The sequence below is a fragment of the Muscardinus avellanarius genome (genome assembly GCF_963383645.1).
Source record: "Muscardinus avellanarius genome assembly, chromosome: 1".
NCBI lineage: Eukaryota > Metazoa > Chordata > Mammalia > Rodentia > Gliridae > Muscardinus > Muscardinus avellanarius.
This window is the reverse complement of record NC_137786.1, coordinates 217379560-217402002: the sequence shown is the minus strand read 5'-3', so window position 1 is coordinate 217402002 and position 22443 is coordinate 217379560. Positions and strand designations below refer to the sequence as shown.

The 22443-nt window shown below is 45.7% G+C and overlaps 1 protein-coding gene across 1 annotated transcript in view; it reads right to left on the bottom strand.

Moving 5' to 3' along the window:
* EXT2 (exostosin glycosyltransferase 2) overlaps positions 1-22443 on the bottom strand; it is a gene marked incomplete at both ends in the record, with an annotated part of 126732 nt that overhangs the window by 32977 nt on the left and 71312 nt on the right. The window contains 2 exons of the mRNA XM_080706825.1: positions 3160-3326; positions 12388-12577. Of these exons, the coding sequence (XP_080562951.1) occupies positions 3160-3326; positions 12388-12577 (357 nt within the window). The remainder of the gene's footprint in view (positions 1-3159; positions 3327-12387; positions 12578-22443) is intronic.

Sequence of the window (22443 nt, the reverse complement as noted above, 5' to 3'; positions counted from 1 at the left end):
GAACCACTGTTTAACTAACAGTGTTTAGCCAACAGATTTTCTCCTGTGTTTTTTTCAATTAGTTTTCTAGTTTTAGTTCTTCAATTTGGGACAAGGATCCACTTTGGGTTAAATTTTTGTATACAACATGAGGTAGGGGTCATGATTTTTTAAACACGATGGCTATTAAATTGTAGCAGCATTATTCAGTGAAGACTGCCTTGTCTACAGTGAACGGATTTGGATCCTTTACTGAAAATTAAGTAACCATACCCGTGTGGTCTATTTCTGGGTTCATCATTCTGTTTCCCTGACCTACGCATCTAAATTTACACCATTACCACAGTATCTCGATTCCTGCAGCTTTATAGTGAGACTTAAAATAAGGCAGCATAAGCCCTTCAACTTTGTTCTTTTCCAAAATTAATTTGGCCTTCGCAGGGCTGTTGTGTTTACATTTCAATTTCAGAACCAGCTTGTCAAATTCCCAACAACAGCAATCTCCCGCGATTTTGGCTGGGACAGCTTTGGACACACAGAACAATCTGGGAAGAACTCAGCAGCAGCGAGCTGTGTGATGGGAGCATGTTGTGCCCTTCCATCGTGAAGCTGTCCTTCTGTTTCTCTCAGCAATATTTTTTAGGTTTCCCTGAACATATCTGGCATACATTTTGTTTAAATTTTTAAGTATTTCAGTTTTTATTCTACTGAAAGAATATAAATATAACTTTATTTTTTTTGTGGTACTGGGGTTCCTGGAAGCCCTTCTACCTCCGGGCTATACTCCCAGACCTATTTTAATACTTTTTTTATTTGGAAACAGGGTCTCCTAAGCCAGTGCGGCTGACTTCGAACCTACGCGATCCTCCTGTCTCCGCCTCCCAAGTGCGGGGATTACAAGCGTGCGCCACCACGCCTGGCTAAATATGACTTTTTAAAACAACTTTTTGGTAATATAATTGACATACAATAAACCAAACCTATTTCAATTGTATAATTTGATGTGTTGACATATCTGTGAAACCATCACCTCAATTAAGAAAATTAACACATCTGGTTCCTCCTCTAAAAGCTTTTTTATGCCCCTTTGTTATTCCCTCTTTATACACCCTGACCCTCTCCACCTTTTCTACAAACAATCCCTGATCTCTCTATCACCATGATACATTTTCTAGAATTTCATATATACAGATTCATTAAGTATGTTCTCTTTTGTGTCTTGGATCATTGACCTAGGGTAATTATTTAGAAATCTGTCCATGTTGTTGTATATATTAGTAGTTCATTCTTATCTACTGATAAGTGATATTCTACTGCATGGATATATCACTATTTCTTTATCCAGTGAACTGTTGATAGACATTGGTTCTTTCTCTCCAGTTTTTGAATATTACAAATAAAAGCTGCCATGAATATTAGCATACAAGCATTTACGTCGACATGGGTTCTTGCTTCTCTAGGGTCCTCCCCTGGAGCTCCCCTGAGAACGTGCTGTTATGAGAGGGTCTGACACCCAAACCACACTCTGGCTTTCTGTTTTGAGATGTGAGCTCTTTCTCCCACACACACTCCTACCACTGCGACAGCATCTGCCACGAGGTCCTCATCAGAGCCAAGCCAATGCTTGTGCTTTGCCCTTGAATCTCTGAAACTGTGAGCTAAATAAGCCTCTTTTCTTTATAGTTACCCAACCTCAGGTATTATGTTATGGCAATGAAAAAAAAAAAGGGCTAATACATATGCTTAACATGTCAAACTGAAGATAGAAAACACTGGCAGGAAAAATTAGTCTTCCCCATGACCTGGCTAGAGGAACAAATGGCAGTTTGCTTTGGAACGAGCAGGGTGCAGTGGCGCACGCTTGTAATCCCAGTACTCAGGAGGCTGAGACCAGAGGGTCACAGGTTCATGGCCAGCCTCAGTTGTTAAGTGAGGCTCTTTGCAACTTAGTGAGAACCTGTTTCAAAATTAAGAATAAAAATTGAGGCTGGAGGTGTAGCTCAGAGGTAGAATGCCCCTGGGTTCAATACACAAAGTCATCTGTGAATGAAAACCAATCCCAAAGGACACTCCCCGTCTCCCTAGCCACTCTCAGGCCTCTCGCTGGTGAGTACTGCATTGACCAGGGTGTGGCCCATCAAGCTATTTCAGAAGACTCTCTACACTCAAATGCAGCTATATTTAGAAATAAAACAACTGGGAGGATTTAAATTAATAAGTTTGGGTAGTGGTGGTGGTGGCGGTGGGATTCTTATTTCTCTCCCTTAAAACTCACTTTTTATTTACAGGTTTGAAGATAAATTCTTATAATAAACATATATAGCAAACATGGCTTCATGTAATAAAACTTTATGATTTCTTAAGAACTCCAAATTCAACAACCCCAGAGTAAACTGGAGGGAATGGTCCCTCGTGCTCAAAGGCAGGGTGACCACAGGGGATAAATCTCACCACTTTCTCCTGTGCCCCAGTGCTAATTGATTTATACGCTTTGTGGTGCTTCGGGCCGATACCATGGACGCCCCTGCAGCGCGGCCTCTGCTGCGGCTCATGTGTCCCGAGGACGCCCCGGCAGTCTCTTCGGCTCCAACTGCCTCTCACAGGCCTGGGCTCTGGCACTCTCCCCTGGGGAGACCTTGACTGGTCTCCACACTTAACCCCTGAACCCAGCCTAATCCATCAGCTGCACCAAAAAGGCGGTGAGAGAGAATGTTTCTCCCTAAAGACAGGCGGCCAGCCTCTCACTTACAAGTCGGGGAGCGAGCGGCGGCGGGCTCTGCTTTCTGCTTGTCAGTGTCGCCGGCGCCCTCCTTGCTGACGGCATTTTTACTGTGGTGGTGCCCCGCTGCCTGAGTCAGGGGAAGTGCTATCCGAGGAGACATCAATTAGGTGCTTGTTAAATGCCATCGATGCTCTTTGAAAATGTCCCCGGGGATTCTCCTTGGGAGTTCCCCGAGCCCGGGGAGGAGGGCACGGTTATCATTCTGGAATAGACTTTCCCTGAGGTCTGAAAGGTCAGCTTCCTAACCTGCACTCTCTCACACAGCTTTTGAACTCTACTAAGAGATTTTAGAAATTATGACTCTAGAGAGTGCAATACAATGCTTTTTTTTTTAGGAGAGACAGCGATAATAGCAGCAAAAATGAAGCCTTTAAACATCCCACTTACAGGTTCCTCACCTCATAACCGAACTGCAGCTCATCAGAGGTCAGCATGATGATGTCATCGTCGATGGCCAGAACAGCCTCCGTCTCGATTTCGTCATAAGGGAAGAAGCGGTTACTCAGCTTGTTTTCAGCCGTCCTCACGACCTTCAGCGGAACCCGGATTTTGGGCCAGAGCGAATCTAGAAGAAAAACAACACAAGGTATTTGCCATTCATCTACCTTTTGTGAGATGAAGGACCGAAATATCATATTACATGTGGGGTGAATAAACGCTCACATCCGTGGCTCTCACCAAGCACAAGTACAGCTGTCTAAGGAAGAGTCTTACACGTGAATTTTTTTTTCTTTTTGGTGGTACTGGGGTTCCTGGAAGCCCTTCTACCTCTGGGCTACACTCCCAAACATATTTTTATATTTTTATTTAGAAAAAGGATCTCTTAAGCCAGCGGTGCTGGCTTCGAACCTGCGCGATCTTCCTGTCTCCGCCTCCCAAGCAAGGGGATTACAAGCGTGCGCCACTACGCCCGGCTTACACATGAATTTTTATCATAAGAACACACACACACACACACACACACACACACACACACACACACACACACACACACACCTACCTGTCTCTATCCTCTCTAAATCCTTACAACACACTGGGCATAGTGACACTTGTAATCTTAGTACTTGGGAGGCTAAGACAGAAAGATCTCAGGTTTGAGGCCAGTCTTAGTAACTTAGCAAGAATTTGTTTCAAAATAAAAAATAAAATCAGGCTGGTGCTATACTCATAGGTAGAATGCCCCTTGGTTCAATCCCCAGTAACACCCACATCCACACACACACACACACACACACACACACACCCTTACAACAATAGGAAATCTCAATACTGGCTTAAGTAAAATAAATGAAGTGGCTTCAATACACAATTGAGATGCAGAATGACATGACTGAGGTCACAATGACTACTGAGGGGCAGCCTGGGTCATCATATTCAGGACCCACAGCTTTCACATCAGAACTCTACCACTTCCAGCAAAAACTCTACAAAATATTTTTCCATTGGCACACCTAGCTCAAAACCTGCCTGCAGCCTTCAGGGACCCCCGCTCCAGGGCTTCTGGAACACTACCTCAACCGGCGGGCACCAGAATCCACCCCACCCCCAAAGCACATGGCACTGGATGAGCCTGGCCTTCTCAGCTTATCGTGCCAGCCCCTGCCCCCGACCCACTAGGTTGGCTTTCTCATCACGACCAATTCGCAGAGTAAATGTCAAATTTCTAGGTTTAATGATGTGGGATGGGAAGAAATGCCCACCCATGACTTGTCTCCTGCTTTTCCCATTCTACTCTGAAAGGCCTGGAGCAGGTTGATCACAGGCTCTTTATTTTATTTATTTATTTATTTATTATTATTATTATTATTATTATTATTTTGGTGGTACTGGGGTTCCTGGAAGCCCTTCTACCTCCCAGACCTATTTTTACATCTGTATTTGGAAACAGGGTCTCCTAAGCCAGCGCAAGTGGCTGGCTTTGAACCTGTGTGATCCTCCTGTCTCTGCCTCCCAAGCGCGGGGATTACAAGCGTGTGCCACCACGCCCGGCCACAGGCTCTTTATTTTAAAACGAGGCAGCTAGCATAGCCTGCGGCCACACTTCTTCAGCACAGTACCGATGGATGGCCGGCTTACAGGGGGCAGTTCTGTCTCCATACAACATCTGTCGAGGGAGAATGGGAAGCCAGGTATCACACTGCTTTCAAAAACCCATCATGTATCTGAGAGAAGATCTCGCTTTTTTGTGAGTCTTGAGGCCCCAAAGTTTCTGGGTTCAAAAGAAACATGTTTAGAAAAGGGATGAGCCTGAGAACAAAGGAATGATTGGCAGGGCCACTACCTTTTAACTGTAACGACGGCTCATTCTACTTCATTCCTGGCACATCACTGAAAGTATCTCTGGGATAAATGTGTTGATGCATAACTGGGAGATTGGGAGTCCTGAGTTCAGCCTTATCTATGAAATCTTAAGCAAAACCTTCTCCTTAGGACAAGAACAAGCAAGCAAAGGTTTTTACTACTCAACGTGTATATGCCAGTCCTTCATAGATGCACGGTCATCCAATCTTCCTGCTAGCCCTATGGGACGGAAATGACCTACAAAGCAGTATTTCTGTGGCTGATTCCACAAGGCAACAAATAGCTCCCCCTCCCCCTTGTACAGAAAACAGGCCGTCTGCTCTGGTGAAGTAAAACAAGCCTCAGCACTGGATGGAATCGGACTTTAACTCAGGGCATGTGTACAGCATGTTAAACCCACGGGCGTTCCCATTCCTCACCTACATGTGTCCTAAGAACTACTGCAGACAATGTCCGTGAAGAGCTAACTTGCCCCTGAAAGCCTTTGATGGGGAAGTTCCAGAGAGCGATGAAAGCCAAGGAGGAGGACGTGGGCCACAGATGGGAACGAGAGCGAATCATGGCTGTTTGAGAAATAGGGTGACTCTTCCCTGTTCTTAGTTAGGCCAGGTAGCCAAAAGTAAGAGTGGACAAAGAAGCCTCCATTTCAGCCAGCTACCTATGGGCTAACAGTAGGCAGGCTTCTAAGTAGAATCCTGAGCTTCTTCCTTTCACTTTTTCAAACGAGATGGAATTTAGACAGGAACAACCAGGCTCCCCCGGCTGTAGCGCCCCCACTGTGGAGGGCAGGGAGGAGAGGGCAGCCAAGCCCTCCCTGGAAGCAGACAATACTGATAAGAAATTTTAATTCTGGAAAGATCATATTAAAAATAAATCAGGACTGGGGCAGTAGAGGAAGAAGGGAGCTGTACAGTAGGAATGAAGAATATATTTGAGAAAGAAAAGAGATTTTTCTCCCCATTAGTATTTTCAAAAGAATAGATTTACTTGTCTGGCTTTGGGCCTCCAACAAGAATCTAGTTTTTCTACACGATTCAAAATCAGAGAACTGACAAAGCGTGATGACTCTCTACAACTAAGTGATGCGCCAAGTAGATGAGGTGGGGCTCAGTGCAAAGGCCAGGACGCTTGGATCCAGAGAGACCGGTGTTTATTTCTGTCTCTGCCATTTGCAGCTTTGCAATTGGGGCAGATTACTAATTTAGGTTTCATTTTTCTTATTTTTGTAAAATGGGGATACCAGCTTCCTAGCAGCCTTGTCATAGACTAGAGTTAACATATACGAAGTACTCGGCAGATTCATTCCCAGATAGAAAAGGCACAGACGGCAGGGCATCGTGGCACACACTTGTAATCCCAGTACTTGGGAAGCTGAGACAGGAGGACAACAGATCTGCAGCCAGCCTCCACAACTTAGTGAGACCCTGTTTCAAAATAAAAAGAATAAGCCAGGCATGGTGGCACACGCTTGTAATCTCAGTACTTGGGAGGCTGAGACAGGAGGATCGTACAGGTTCAAAGCCAGCCTTAGCTACTTAATGAGGCTCTCAGCACCTTAGTGAGACCCTGTTTCCAAATAAAAATATAAAATAGGTCTGGGAGTGTAGCCCAGAAGTAGAAGGCCCCTGGGTTCCATTCCTAGCACCTCAGTAAGTAAATAAATAAATAGAATAAAATAGGGCGGGGGGGGTAGCTCAGAGGTAGAATGCTCCTAGGTTCCATCCCTAGTACCATGTTGGAGTCTTTAGGTTCTTCTCTATTGCCAAGCCTAGATGGACTCCTTTAATTCTAATAAAACAGCATGGCCTCATGTCTTGTGTCTCATCTTATGAATCTGTACTAGGGAAAATAGAAGTGTCACTTTCTATTCACACTGAAAAATAGGATTTTTCAAAGCATTGCTGAATTTATGAAAAACAAACAGCTGAGACAGGTGACCTGAAAACTTCAGTTTGAGCTTTAGTCCAGCTCAAAGGAGAAAAAGAGCTCCGTGTATCGAGGCCCTTCCTCCTTCCTCCTCCTCCTCCTCCTCGTCTTCCTCCTCCTTCTTCTTCTTCTTCTTCTTCTTCTTCTTCTTCTTCTTCTTCTTCTTCTTCTTCTTCTTCTTCTTCTTCTTCTTCGAGCTCCTTGTATTGAGCCTCCTCCTCCTCCTCCTCCTCCTCCTCCTCCTCCTCCTCCTCCTTCTCCTCCTCCTCCTGTATGTTGATTAACGTTTTTCTCCGTGTTGTATGCCAAGAGAGATGTGAGCACAGGAATTTTTCTGCAACTTGGCAGAAGGACTACAGGGTCTTCAGATTGTTTCCAAGCCCATTCTTTCTGCCAATCACTGCCAACCATCTCCACAAAAACCCGGAACCCCCCAGGGTGCTCAGCGTACAGTTGGTCCCTATGACCAAATCCCCCAAGTACCAGAATTCAGCTCAGCTGCTGCCTCCATCCTGACATGCTCGGCCATCCCCGGCCCGCCCACAGAGGACTGTGACAGTCACAATCTGCAGCTGGGGCTCCTGATGGCAATGCAAATTTAAAACTAAAGTCAATTAAAAGCAAAGGCTAAATTACACCTATCTAAAGCACACAGTGCCTGGCTTCCTCCAGATGGAGGCCAGGGGCCAAGGTAGATAACCTCCACATCCATCAAGCCTGGAAACTGAAGGCCCAGGAGGGGAGGTAGTAGCCTGTCATTTTATTGACAGAGCTCAAACCCGATGTAATGAGAGCTCACTGGAAATTTCTATTGCTTAGTCTAAGTATTTACTTAAGCTTCAAACCCAGCAATTTAGATTTAACTGTAACCAAAAGGAAAAAAGTATCTGGTTGGGTTGGGGAAAAAAAAGTATGTGTGTGTGTGTGGGGGGTAGATTACTGCCTTCGCTAATACTCCCAGCAGCAGACATGTTAACCACAATATTTATTTTAGTAAATGCAGAGAAAGTGAAAAACATCACTTTTGCCTCTAATATTTCAAAGGCTCAGACTTGTTTTTTTTTTTTCTTAAATATATATGTTACTAATGTTATATGTGAAAGATCAGATGCATTTGCTGGCGTGAGGACCAGAGCTGACAGCCCCATTTACCAACTGAACAAACACCCCACAGAAGATTAACCATGGTTCACATTCTCCCCAAACAACCACACTGCCAGAGCCAGAGCCCTGGCCCAGAAACCACGTCAGAAAAGGGCCGGTCCATCACAACACGTGTCAAAATTAGGGCCTCATCAGTTAAGGGCTCTCTTTCCTCCCTGGAGCCAAAATATTTTAAAAATAAATGAAACTTGGCCATAAAATTAACCACTGCATTTTAGTAGGGTCTACCAAAAGTTAAAACTGAACACCCAGCTCTAAAACCTGGGCTTATGCTGCTGCTTTTAGTTAAGCCAGCACAGAGACGTGGACCAAGAAGGAAGAAAAAGACTCTTCCCCCTAAAAGTGAATCCAACTCACAATAAAGGCCCAAAGAAGCTAATCAGGGCTCGCAAGGAAAAGCCTCTTTTGTAATTTATAAAGTTTTATTTTACTTTTGAATGGCAGGTGGTAATTGTATGTATTCATGGGGTACAGAGTGACATTTCAGTACCCGCATACACCGGGGAAGGAGTAGTCAGAGGCAGCAGGCCCGCCGCCTCCACACAGACCCGCAGCCCGGCCTCCTGACCGAGGGCTCTCAGCCGCCCTAGGCCGGGGCCTTGGTGCACAGGAGCAAAGGCTCCAGAGGGGATGCGGCTTGACCACGCATGGCGCACAGCCCCTTCCTAACACAGGACCCATCCCTTGTGAGTGAAGGGCCTCATCAGCCACAGGCTGTCTACTTCAGACCTCTGTGGCATCCGGGTGGCCTGGACGGCTCTCCTAGCCTCCTTCCCAGCCTCCCTCCCAGCAACTCTGACTTCCTCCGCCTTTCCTTCCCTTCGCCATCCTCTTTCCTTCTTAGGCGCTGCTGATGCCTTCCTTGCTCCCTGACCTCTTCCCACCTCCTTTATTAAAAGCGAACAAACGAAACAAAAATCCAGTAAAGTGGCCGTGTTACAGGGTGGAGGAAAAGAAAAAACCTGGCATAAAAAGAGTTGGTTAATAATAATTTTTTAAAAAGAGGTTATGCTGCAGGCATAATCTAGGGCTGTCTTTTATTTTCTTTGTCCTTTTTTTCCACTGTCCTAGGGATTGAACCCAGGGGCATTTTTTTTTTTTTTTTTTTTTTTTTTTTGGTACTGGGGTTCCTGGAAACCCTTCTACCTCTGGGCTACACTTCCAGACCTAATATATATATATATATATATATATATATATATATATATATATATATATATATATATATAATTTTTTTTTTTTTTTTTTTTTTTTGCGGGTCTGGGGATGGAACCCAGGGGCTTTTGACCTCCGAGCTATACCCCCTGTCCTATTTTTTATTCTTTATTTTGAAACCGGGTCTCACTGAGTTGCAGAGGGCCTCACTAAGTAGCGGAGGCTGTCCGCGAACCATGATCCTCCAGGTCTCAGCCTCCTGAATGCTGGGAATACAAGCGTGCGCCACCATGCCTGGCTCCTATTTTATATAGTTTTAAAATTTGGGAACAGGGTCTCTTAAGCCAGTGAGGCTGGCTTCAGACCTACACTATCCTCCTGTTTCCGCCTCCCAAGCGTGGGGATTATAAGTGTGCACCACCATGCCCCGTGCATTTTTTTTTTTTTTTGGGCGGGTCTGGGGATGGAACCCAGGGGCATTCTACCTCTCAGCCACACACCCCTAGTCCTATTTTTTATTATTTATTTTGAAACAGGGTCTCTCTGAGTTACAGAGGGCCTCACTAAGTAGCCGAGGCTAACTTCCAACCATGATCCTCCTGTCTCAGCCTCTCAAATGCTGGGATTACAAGCTTGCACCACCACGCCCAGCACCCAGGGGCATTTTACCTCCAAGTGAAACTCCTATCCCTCTTCATTATTTATTTATTATTAATTAATTTATTTATTTATTTATTTTGGTGGTACTGGGGTTCCTGGAAGCCCTTCTACCTCCGGGCTACACTCCCAGGCCTATTTTTATTTTTGGAAACAGGGTTTCCTAAACCAGCGTGTCTGGCTTCGAACCAGCACGATCCTCCTGTCTCCACCTCCCAAGCATGGGGATTACAAGCCTGCGTTACCACGCCTGGCTCAGTTTTTATTTTGAAATAGGGTTTTGCTAAGTTGCTACGGGTGGTTTCGAACTTGCCATTCTCCTGTCTCAGCCCCTCATGCATCATCACATCTAGCTTAATATAGGACTTTTTATTTTTTTGTATTTTGTTGCAACCATTATAGGACATTTAATTGACCTAAAACATTGTTTTCATATGAAGCTGCCCCATATATGAAGGTATATATCCCCAGTAACACACACACACACACACACACACACACACACACACACACACACACACACATTTCTCATCACTTGTTTAGAGGGATTTCTTTTTTGGTGGTGGTTGTATTAGGGATTGAACCCTGGAGCATTCTACCTCAAACCTACACCCCCAGCCCTGTTTTATTTTTTAATCTCTTTTTGTGTGTATGTGGTAGTGGGGATTGAGCCCTTGGTGTTCTCCCTCTGAGCTATGCCCACAGTCCTTAGCCTTGCTAAGCTGCTGAGGCTGGCCATGAACCTGAGATCCTCCCAAGTACTGGGACCAGAGGTGCATTTGACCACACCTGGCTTTTACTGGAGACAGCGTCTTGCTAAGGCTGGCCTCAAACTTGTGATCCTATGATCTCATCCTCCCAAGAACTGGCATTACAGAGGTGAACCACTGCACCAGGTCGCTCTTAAGGATTCAGTTGGGTCATTCACTTGACGTGTGGTGGTGGGGGAGTACTGAGGAAGGAACTCCTCCAAGGTACACCTCCAGCTCTTTTCATTTATTTTTTTAAAATTTGGAACAGGGTCTAGGTTGTTGAGAAAGGCCTTGAACTTGTGATCCTCCTGTCTTGGCCTCCCAAGCACTGGGATTACAGGCATGCTCCATCACTCACAACCAGCTCCCATTTTCTTTAAAAAACAAATAAGTCATATTGTAAGTTATTTACACAGAACTTAAAAGATAGCTGGTCCTTTTTTCTTTTTTTAATTCAAGATAGCATCTTATTCTTCTTACCCAGACTAGCCTACACTCCTAGGCTCAACTGAAGCTCTCAACTGCCTCTGAAAGTAGCTGGGACTGCAGGTATACACCGAGTCCAGCACTGGTTTCCTTTACATGGCTCAAATAGAGCCTGGTCACTACAATATTGAAGACTAATATAGGGCTTAAAAAATAATTATTTCAAACTGTGTTTGTCTATAACTATAATAAGAGCATGCAATTCAGAGAATAAAAGTCCTATGACATACACATTTTTAAATGTCTCAAAAGGCACTAAAGAATTTTCTCGAGCAAATTCCAACTCGCCTAAAAGAGACAGAAATATGGTCTCTGTCCAGCCCAGACGACAGAACTACTACTGGTGTTTCCAGGGTCGACTCTCTTGACTTCCCTATGACCAATTAAAAGGGACTAGCCGTAAAAAGCACAGATACTACTGTCAGGCAATAAACTAGACCTTATCGGTGACAGTGGTGCATATTACAAACTTCAAACTCATTCCTTGCTCTAATCCATCAGAAACTTCCTGGCTTTAATAGGCTATAAATGGCAGGCACTTTGAAGTCCCCAGGATTAGGATCAGTAATAGACAGACTGAATGAGAAACTGAATGCAGGTGGAACGTACTCTACGCATCCTGAATTAAAAACGAATCCAATTAATCAAACAGCCCTCAGCCCTGGCTGCCAGCCAGCAGATTGCAGGGGTGGCCACAGCAAGGAGGAGAGAGATTAAGGAGGACGTGGCGCAGCTTCCAGAGAACGGTTTCTGAACGACTCAGGCTGCATGGCCTCTCTGTCAGAAGCGAGGCCTCCTTTTTAGTGCTTTCTGAAGGACAGCACAGTATCAGAGCACAGATAAGGAAGGAGAAAACTAGTGCCTTTTAAACTGAGTTTTCATGTAAACAAGTCAGCGGGCTGGCTGGGGAGGCCAGGTCTGTTTTCCCAAGGCTGAAGGATGGCCTTTGATCCTGCTGACTTCTGAGCCCTCCAGCACCATGGCTGCAACTTAGGCCAGGGAGTGGAGTTCAGTGGGCCAGTCCTCAACAGGGGTGACACGACCGAAGAACTGGGGTCTGCCGCTTCACAATGGCACTGTTATCGGTTCAGAATTCATTTAAAATGAAATAGCCTAACATAGCCATGGAGAGTTGCTCCAACACCCAAGCTGGCCTCTCCTGAACACACCCTCTCTCTCTCTTACCTTCTGGAGGGTTTTTGTTCTGATTATTCCAGACGACCAGCAGCTTGGACAGGCTGGGCACCTTGGACACCTCGGTGATGACACGGAAGAGGCTCTCCACTCGGTCGTAGGTGAGCACAATGGCGGTGAACCCTTGGGACTGCGGGGGGATGAGCGGGAGGAAGAGCGGGTTGCTCACGCTGCTCCACTTCTGCAAGAGATGGGGGTAAGGGTCAGAGGAGCTGCAGCAGGGCGCTGGCCCGCATCACCATGGCGGCTGGCGGCTCCTGCCATGACCAGTGCGAGAGCTGAGCCGCTGTTCAGATAGATTCCCTTTAGTAAGCATTGGCCCCGAAACAATCACAAAGGAGCAGAGAAGAGACTTCTCAACTCTGCAGCTGAGAAGAGATGTCAAGTTAAGTGGCACTGATTAAAACATGCACTTACCTCCGTTCCCTCCCCAAACCACTGCAACAGCAGTTGATGGATAGTAAGGAAATAACGCTACAGTGGAAAGAGATGAGCTGTACTGACATACTATGGACTGCCTGAGGGGCGGCGCGGGCCTCAGGGCAGGGGTATGTGGTGTGTGTGGAGACCTCAGTGGCTGGGAGGGGAGCCAGTGAGGGGGACCCCGTAGAGACGCCGGAGCTAAACTCACCAGGTGGCTCGCAGGGGCGAGGAAGAGGAAACCCAGGTCCACTCACCTTCCCTTCACCCACCTCAGCAAGGTATCAGTCTTCCTCCCTAGCCCAGCTGGAAAAGGGAGGTTCTTTCCTGGGAAATGGAAGGTCCAGACCTGAGCAAGCAGGCCTGCAGCCATCTTCCCCCTCATTCTCAAATCTTGGCAGCCATGTGGCTGGCGTGGCACCCCCACCTCCCAGGGAAGCCTCCAGGCAGTGAGAAAGCAGGCCCTCACACAGAGAACTTCTGATCAGCCATCAGCGCCTCCCTCTTAATCAAGGGCAGATCCTAGAGTCACAGACGTTTCCAGAGCATCTTCAGCAGGAGTGACAGAAACCAAAGGAACACAGCAAAGAGGAAGCAGAGCCAACGGGAAAAGCAAGGGGAACTTAAACAGCACCACCAACCAATTCTATCCTGACGGAGATACGATTTTTCATCTGTGAAATAAGAGCAACTTACGACTTTATTTTAAAAGATCTATCAAAGACCAGAAAGAATAAAAAAAAAACATGGTGGTTTATAGTTTCTTTCAAAGGGCAGGATTCTAAGAGGATGATGATAAAATAATTCAGAGTGCGACAGAGATGAGAAATAGGACAGAAAAGAGGAGGAAACCCAGGAGGCCCAAAAGCCGTTCAATAGGGGGTCCAGAAAAGAACACACACAACATGGGCAGAATGGCTCTACCAAAGAAATTAAAACCATACAGAAGATGACAGTGGCATGAACTTCCACATCCCAAGGGACCAATAAGAAGCCAGCCCGGTAGAGTTAAACAAGGAAAAGAGACAAAAATGAGCAAAACAAGGAAAAACCCAAAACAACGAAGCCAAAACCGCTGCCACATCAAAGCACAGCACGTACACACAGGGAAATCACACACGTGCAAATCACACACGTGCAAATCTAGGCAGTGAGTGAATTCACCGTACTCAAAACTTCTAAGCTTGAGATTTGCTCAAAATAAAGTTTAAAAAGAAATGAAAAAAGTTGAATTTCTTGCTATCGTTACAAGTTAGTTTACATATAGCAAAAATATCTTTGTACTAATAATAAATAGGAAAAGATAATTATATTGTTCTTATGCTTTTAAATAGCTTTATTGAGATCAAATTCATATACCATATAGCCTACCCATTTAAACTTTAATCCAACAGTTTTGGTATGTTACAATAATTCTTTAAATTATGGTAAACTGTATAGAAAGCTTTCTAATTTAACCATTCGTGTGCATGTAATTCAGTGGCACTAGTTATACTCATGCTCACATGGTAGTATGTTTAAAGTGTAGGACCAAACTTCATCCCTCTAAAAGGAGAATATAAAAAGTCCCATCTGTCATTCGGCTGCTCTTTATACTCTGAATTCCCAAGGTCCCCTATCAATCTCACCCGTATCACTGATGGACACCCATCACCACGTGTACGACTACAGCTGTCTGCCAGATGTAACAGTGTGGGATAGGAAATGTCCACAGGCACATGGAAGACACATGGGGTGTGCAGTCAAGGAGACTGAATGGGGTTCTTGGTGACCTAGTGAAATCAGGATCTTAAGGCCCAAATGTCCACAGAGTGCCATGAGATCCCACGACCAAGAGACCCAAAAGGACATGTTATCTTTTCAGTGCCAACCTTCTGTTCCATGACATCATGCACTGACCTAAGTTGCGGTCTTAGGAAGTTCCCCGGATTTCAGTATTTGTACCTGAGGATCTGATCACACTTGGGTTCTCTACCTCAGCCTTATTCTTTACCTCTTCCTGGCTTTTATGGAAACCGAAGTCAGTAAGTAGTCTTATGCTTAAATCACAATTAACCAACCCCCACGGGATGGCTCAGGGTCTCTCTGCCGTCATCATCCTCAACCCATTCCCCAACGCTCTTAACACGATGATCCTCAGGAGCCACTTGAAAACATATCATTTTACATGGAAAAGAGGCAAAAAGCACTTTTTTAAAGACGTGTGTAAAACAATCTAATGTGTGATGCTGAAGTGGTCGAGATTCACTGAACCTTTATGAAGTGCTATGCACCGTGCTCATCTGAGACGCAACAAAACTGGAGGACCAGAGATGGTGAGGTGGGGGTCAAGGCCATGCGCTATGGGTGATGGGCCTGGGCGCAGCCCGGGCAGGCTGACTCAGAGCGGCGGAGGGCAGCTCCCGGGCCTCCCCGCGCCCACCTATGGGCAAACCCAGCAGACTCCGAGGAGGAGTCACCATTTTATAGGCTTTGGGAAGTGGACATGTAGTATTTGCTACTTCTAGTTCTTCAAGACAGAAATCCTGACAATTCTTGATCCTCATGATCAGAAACTGGGCCAATAAGCAAGAACTAACTCCAAACACTATTTCAGAGTACATGGAACAAAACCCCACAAAGTGAGCACATAAATTAAAGAAGGTAAATATACCACTGTCACAGAAGGAAAAACTATTAAAACGCCAACAAAATGAGGTCTGTTCTTTAGGAGAAGGGAGGAGAATGCCAAAGCACTTAAACTCTCCACAAGACTGAGAGGACAGGAAAGTTCCCTGAGAGATGCAAAGCCTGGCTTCAGAAAATGAATGCCCCGGATGTAAACTGAGGCACCCCTGGCAGGCGTGGCAGCTCTGATTTCAGGGCACTGTCGGGAAAGGGAGCCAGAGTCACCAGCAAGACAGCAGAGCTGTCTCATCCTGTGTGCCAGCTCCACTGGGGAGGCAAGTGGTGGGGAAGGGGGAGGACGGGCAGGAACGGCTAGTTCGGAAGTAGACAGCGACTGCGCGTGTGCTCAACTTTTCCACACTGCCCATCGGCACCCCCAACGGTTCTTGTGAACTGGAGAAGGAAGCACGTGGGGCTTATATATAGGAGCGTGATGGGGACTGAAATCTTGCCCATACTTTCCCATAAATACAGAGACTGAGGTGGACAAGGAGGAATCCTGTGAGCTGCGGGCAGCTCTCCTGTGGGACGCAGCAGCAGGGCTGATGTGAATGTCCCTGAAAGTGAGGCCGTGGGAGCGGAGGCAGCTTGGGAACCCGAGCCCTTCATCTGATTCCAGGTTCTCTGGCTCTCCACCCATGTGACACGAGCAAAGCGATTCCCCTCTCTTGTGCCAGTTTCTCTATCTATCATATCCTAATACTTCTCTAAATACTACTGCCATCTAGGCAACATTCCTGGCACAAATGAGGTCGTATATGTAACATACCTGGCACGTATGGGTACTGGGAAGGCGGCGGCTAATGCTGGTCTTACGTGAGTACCTGCTTCCCAGGCTTGACTTTCCGTGTGTCTCCTAAGCGGGCTGGGGGCCGCCGAAGGGACGGGAAGTGTCTTTCAGCACAGGAATTCTAGATGAAGTCATTTTTCCTCTCTCTCTTCACCTCGGCACGCATTCAGGTCCTGCTTTGCCTGGATTCTACCTCTACTTCTCCCTCACCAAATGTATTTTATTCACTTCCATCATGATTTGCTTCTGATTCTTTGTGTTAAGCATGAAAGCAGGTGCCATAACACCCAGTCACTAGTATAGTGCCCAGGGCTACTGAGAGAGAAAAAAAACTTGTTAAAAAAATGACTAAGATAAACTCAGACGATCCAGGCCACACTGTCTATAAATATGCACAGCAGATACATACTCGAACGAGAGATGAGTTTTGAAATGGCTCCCAGCTTAGTTCATTTTATAAGCATTTACCAAGAATCTTATGGCGCTAAGTGCTCTGAAGAAACGTAGAGTTCACAGGGATATTTAACAGAACGTGGATCTGGGCCTTGCCATTTACTAGCTTAATGACATGTAAAGCTGCTTCTGTGAGTATCCGTTTCTTCATCTGTAAAATGGGGACCATGACAGTACTATCTCCCTACGTAATGATGGTTAGATGAGACTGTGTACACAAACGGCAGAGAGCTCCGTACAGAACTCCATTCGTAGCAGTTGAGAACAAACACAAACCCCTTCCCGCTCTTCCCGATGTGGGGCCTGTGGCCTGCGAACACGCTGGTACTGGAACGCAGCAGTCACTCCTACTAGCACTATTTCTCACACTCATTCATCTCGTCTACATTTCCTGAGCAAATAGTATAAGCAATATACTACTGGAATAGTGTTAAAGATGCAAACATGAACACATTCCTTCCTCTCAAATACTCATAAGCTGGCAAGAAAAACAGCTAGGTATAAAAGTGAGTTACAATATAAGACAACAAGTGGTATAGCAAGGCGTCCCACAGGTGAAGCGCAGGAGGCGACTCCAAGGAGAAGCTGGAGCTGCCCACGCTGCCAAACTGAGTGGCACGTGCACAGAGATGCTCACAGACAGCAGTGAGCCAGCAGGAAGGGGATCGGAGATGGGAGGAACTCGGAGACAGGCTGGCCGACATCATATCATGAAAAGCCTGTACCACAGAAGCTTCTTATACAATGAGCTTTTTTATTTCTCTTGAAACTTCCCTTTCCTGAGTATTCTTTTACTGATAAATTGATGTGGCTACCTGTAGGTTCTGACTCAAAAGGTCAGAAGTAGGAAATGCTGCTCTTCAGTGGCTTCCGTGCCAATTGCTTTTCCCCTCCACAGAATCCCATCTGCCTTCAGCTCCGAGGCGGAGGGGAGAAAGGCAGCTCTAATTGGGGTGTGCGCCTTCACAGACACTCCACTCCACTGGGGAAGGTCAACAAACCAAGCCCCAGAGAAAAAAAACTACTGGGAGGCGGACATTTCCAAACAGCATTTAGTCACCTCTGAAATACCTTTCAGAACTGACCCCCTGCTGGCCAGCCACAGAGAGTGTCTACAGTCTGGGACCTCTTGACCCCACTTTCTGCAGGAAATCAGGCAAATTTAAACCTCCATAATTTACTCAAGACTCTGGCTTCTGCCAGTGAAAAGGCAAACAATGCTGGCAATTACCTCTGTTGCCTGATTAAATCTCCACCGTGGCCAGATGGGTCATGGAACTGGGCGGCAGAGGCCAGGCCCATCCACTGCAGCCGCACCTCAGAATCTCAGTCCAACACAACTTGCAAACAGATTCCACGGAACTTGTCAAAGACAGGAGACTCTGGAAGAAGTGACAATGTGCCGGCCATTGGCTCATCTTCCACCCATTCTCCTCGGCGTTTCTCACCCCTGCAATGAGTCTCTGTTACAGAGCCCCAATGAGAATCCTCTGCTGCTAAATTGCAATCACATAAAAATAAGCCGTAGAGCCGAGATCACGGGCAGGTCAAAGGCCCGCTGCAGGGGGCTCTTTTCTTCATACACTGCAAAGCCCCAAGCAGGAGTTTCTGGCCAGCACTTTAGTACAAGGGCTAGAATGAATGTGCTCAGGTTTCATAACGCCTTGAAAAAAAGGTCTTGGGGAGACAGCTTAAAGTCACCAACCAAAGGATTCAGGGAACCCGTGGTGTGCTCAGCAGGCCCACACAAAGGAGGCTGTCCGTCTGCAAGCCCGTTTTGTGTTCTCACAGCCGAAAGGTCACGGCAGTCTCATCTGAGCCTAACCACAGCCATTCTGAAATCTTCTTACTGGAGTTACTTGGGGACTGGAAAATCAAGAGCAAGGAAAACCACATTTCATGAACAACTACAGGACTCTTTTAGCTTAACCCAAACCAAACTCGAGCACAGGCGAAACCAGGCTGCAAGGCAGGATGATTCAAAATCTAATTACTATTACTCACCGTACCAGAGATTTCTTATGTCACTCCGTATAACTTCATGTGAAAATAAGAGACTGTAGCAGACATTTGAGTCAACTCACATTTGATTTAAGTGGAGGTATTTTGCCTGAGCAGTTAGAGAAGAAAGGCAGAGAGGAGAACAGGCCTGTTACACAGAAGCTTTGAGCTCCTGGTAATGAGCGGCCTTACCTATTCCTACCTTGATGGAAAGGGCAGTTTTCCTGGTTGTTTTGAAGTTATCAGCCCTTGCCTCAATGTGGTTTCAATTATGCATTACCAGACTAAAAGGGGGGGAAAGCTTTGATTTATTCTCTTTTGCTCCAATTATGCATGATGTGTTTGCACAGAAGACTTTGAAAAGTATTTCATCATGCCTCTCATCCTGAAGTGGTCAAAGGGCAAAACCCAAAGGAGTTAACCCTTTCATTTCCCCCGATAGGTTCAAAGAGACTCCCTATCAGTGGATAGAGGCCAAGGCCATTGACGCCCACAAAGCAATGAAAGGGTTAACATTAGCATCATATTACTGACACGCAGAAGGGTGGTGTCTCTTGTCCAAAACAGTGAGATGATATTTATGTTAATGGTTACTGGGAGATTTGAAAGGGCAATCAGTAATGTGCTCCAAGCTGCCTTAACCATTAAACCTCTACAGCCCAAACTACCTGAGGACTCTACTGGGCACGGGGTGATTCTCCTTGGGGAACCGGAGAATCAGACTTAGGGGTGTCTCCTAGCAGGAATGCTTGGCTCAAGAGAGAAAAGATCTGAGGACAAGCCTCGTGTCTTCAACCCCATTTACTCCCGAATGACAGTAACTGGTTGTTCTGAAAAACAAGAATAATGCTAACACTGAGTGCCAGTTCTCCCTGGCTGCAAGTGAAGAAAACATATGGGAGTTAAAGAAAACCAAAGGCTAGTAGTCCTCTTAGAGCTGCGGACTCAGCTAGGAAAGACAGTGAATTTAATTTCTGCTACCTATTTACAGCAATTTATTCATAAATGAGCATTCTGTGTGGTGGGGTTGGAATGCATCTGACCCCATCTGAATGCACTGAAGTGAGAGATATTGTGACCCTGTGATCTCTGAAGGCTCTGAACCACAGAGATGAACTTGGTGGTCACAGAGTTGGCCAAATATTTCTGCCATAGTCTCCATCTTTTCCTTCAGAAGCTTTTAAGGTCTCTCTTTCTTTAATGCACTGCAGTTTCATTAAGGCTACATAGCTATGAATTTATTTTTACTTATTCCACGCGTGGTTTGTTGGTCTTCCTGGGTCTGAGGCCTGATGTTATTAACAGCTCTGGAAAACTCTCAACTATTTCCCCTGTTCTTTTTTCTTGCAGTGCTGAGTATTAAACCCAAGGCCTCGTGCATGCTAGGCAAGCACACTACCACTGAGCTGCAGGCCCAGCCCAACTACTTCCCTTCCTCAAAGGCCTTTCTCTTCTCAGTGTCTCCTGGAACTCCGACTAGACGCATGCTGGACTGTATCCCTGTGCTCACCACACTGCCTCATCGGATTTCCACCTCTTTGTCTCCTGGGCTACATTCTGAACAGTGTCATTGTTCCAATGATCTAACCTAGTGGTTAGAAGCCTAATAGGTCTGCTTCTGCTGGTTCTCACTCAGGATGCTGCCTTATTCTTTACAGTTTTGTGGGTTTTGACTATGAGCGACTTGTTTTCCCTAGACACTTAGCTTGGAAGAATGATTTGAGACCTGAACAGAAGGTTAAATTCCTCAAGACAAGGTCTGTGTCTGCTTCTGCCTGTTCCTTGCCTCTTGAGGCTACGTTCCCCAAACTCCCTCCCGAGGCTTACGTGGTCCACACCCGTGGCATGAACCCTGACCGACCATGACCTGTGTGAGTGGCGCGTGACTACAGTTCTCTAGGCCGGGGCACTTCTTCACACTTTCACTCAACTGTGTCGTGTCCTGGCTTTGTCCAGAAAGTTCTTGTGAGACTTCCCAACCTGGGGGTCCACAGGCCACAAATCCTGCTCTTCATCCCGTTTCAAGGAGTGATCGAAGCTTCAGATCACACAGCTCTGCAAAGATCTCAACCACAAAAGCTGGGTGGCTCTCAATCACTCCCAGAATAGCAAGTCCCACTTCATTCTGGGTTCAACACGCAGCTCATCTCCGTGCCAGCTCAGCAACAGGCTTGCTTTATAGGGCAGCACTTGGTGATTTAGCTGGTAAGCTGGGAAGGTCACTGAGCATACTGAACCCATCATAAAGCCATGGCAGAGGGCTTTCTCTATTTACTCTGTCTTGATCAAAGGCAGAAGTGATACTCAATCTAATTATGTGCCACTGTGTTCACTATTTAATTTGGAGACCACATTCCTGTGGAAGACAAAAATAATTACTATAAAAATCTGGCAATGTAGCCGGGCGTGGTGGCACACACTTGTAATCCCAGCACTTGGGAGGCTGAGATAGGAGGATTACACAGGTTTGAAGCCAGCCTCAGCTACTTAGTGAGGCTCTCAGCAACTCAGTGAGACTCTGTTTCCAAATAAAATAAAATAAAATAAAATAAAATAAAATAACAGGTCTGGGAGAATAGCCTGGAGGTAGAAAAGACCCAGTGTTTCACTCCCAGTACCACACACACACACAAATCTGGCAATATATTAGCAATGGGCAGATAATTTCTATATCAGACTTCTAGAGGGCTCCATTTCCTCATTTTAAAAAGGAAAGGGAGGTGGATCTTAAATATGTTTCACTTCCTTCTGTTAGAATGAAGCCCACAAATTGGGCACTGTGGCGCACATCTGTAATCCCAGTAGTTGGGAGGCTGAAACAGGAGGATCATAGGTTCAAGGCCAGACTCAGCAACTTGGCAAAAACTTTAGCAACTTAGTGAGAAACTGTTTCAAAATCAAAATCAAAAGTGCTGGGGGTGTAACTCAGAGATAGAATGCCCCTGAGTTCAATCTCTGGTACCACCTTCCCCCCCAAAAAATGGAGCTTACAGAATGCTATTGTTGGGGTTGTAAGGATTAGACAACAGATAATATAAAAGAGAGCTTATATGGGTACAAAGAATGCCTTCCTGGAAACTTCAACTTTCCTCTTCAGAGTTCCAGCCAATTATAGATTTATGTTTTTATGCAACAAAGCATTATAGAGCCAACTCTATATCTGTAGGTTCTGCATCCAAAGATTCCAACCAGCTGTGGCCTAAAAATATGTTTTTTTTTAAAGTTGTGTCTGTCCTGAACATGTACATTTGCTTGCCATTAGTCCCCAAACAATACACCATAACAACTATTTCTATACATTTACAACGGGTTGGGTATTAGTAGTAATCCAGAGATGACTTTAAAGTGTATGTGCCATTTTACACATGAGACCTGAACATCGGTGGGTTTAGTACCCACAGGGGCTCTGGAGCTAGTCTCCCAGAGACACCAAAGGCAACGTTATCATTACTAACACCTCATCATTACTAACACCTCACTTTTCATAGTACCCCCAAATTCTTCCCTATAAATACCTATTTTTTCATAATAGTCTTGTGAAATAAGGATTATTTCCATTTTACAGTTAAGGGTGACAAATTTCAAAGAGATAGAAATCCGCACAGGGCACAATGAATGCATGCTTCTGAACTCAGGTTTGAGCCCAAAGCTTCCTTTTCAATGGCCTTGACACCACCTTAGCCAGCAGCTATAAATTGTTACCGTCTTCTTCTGGA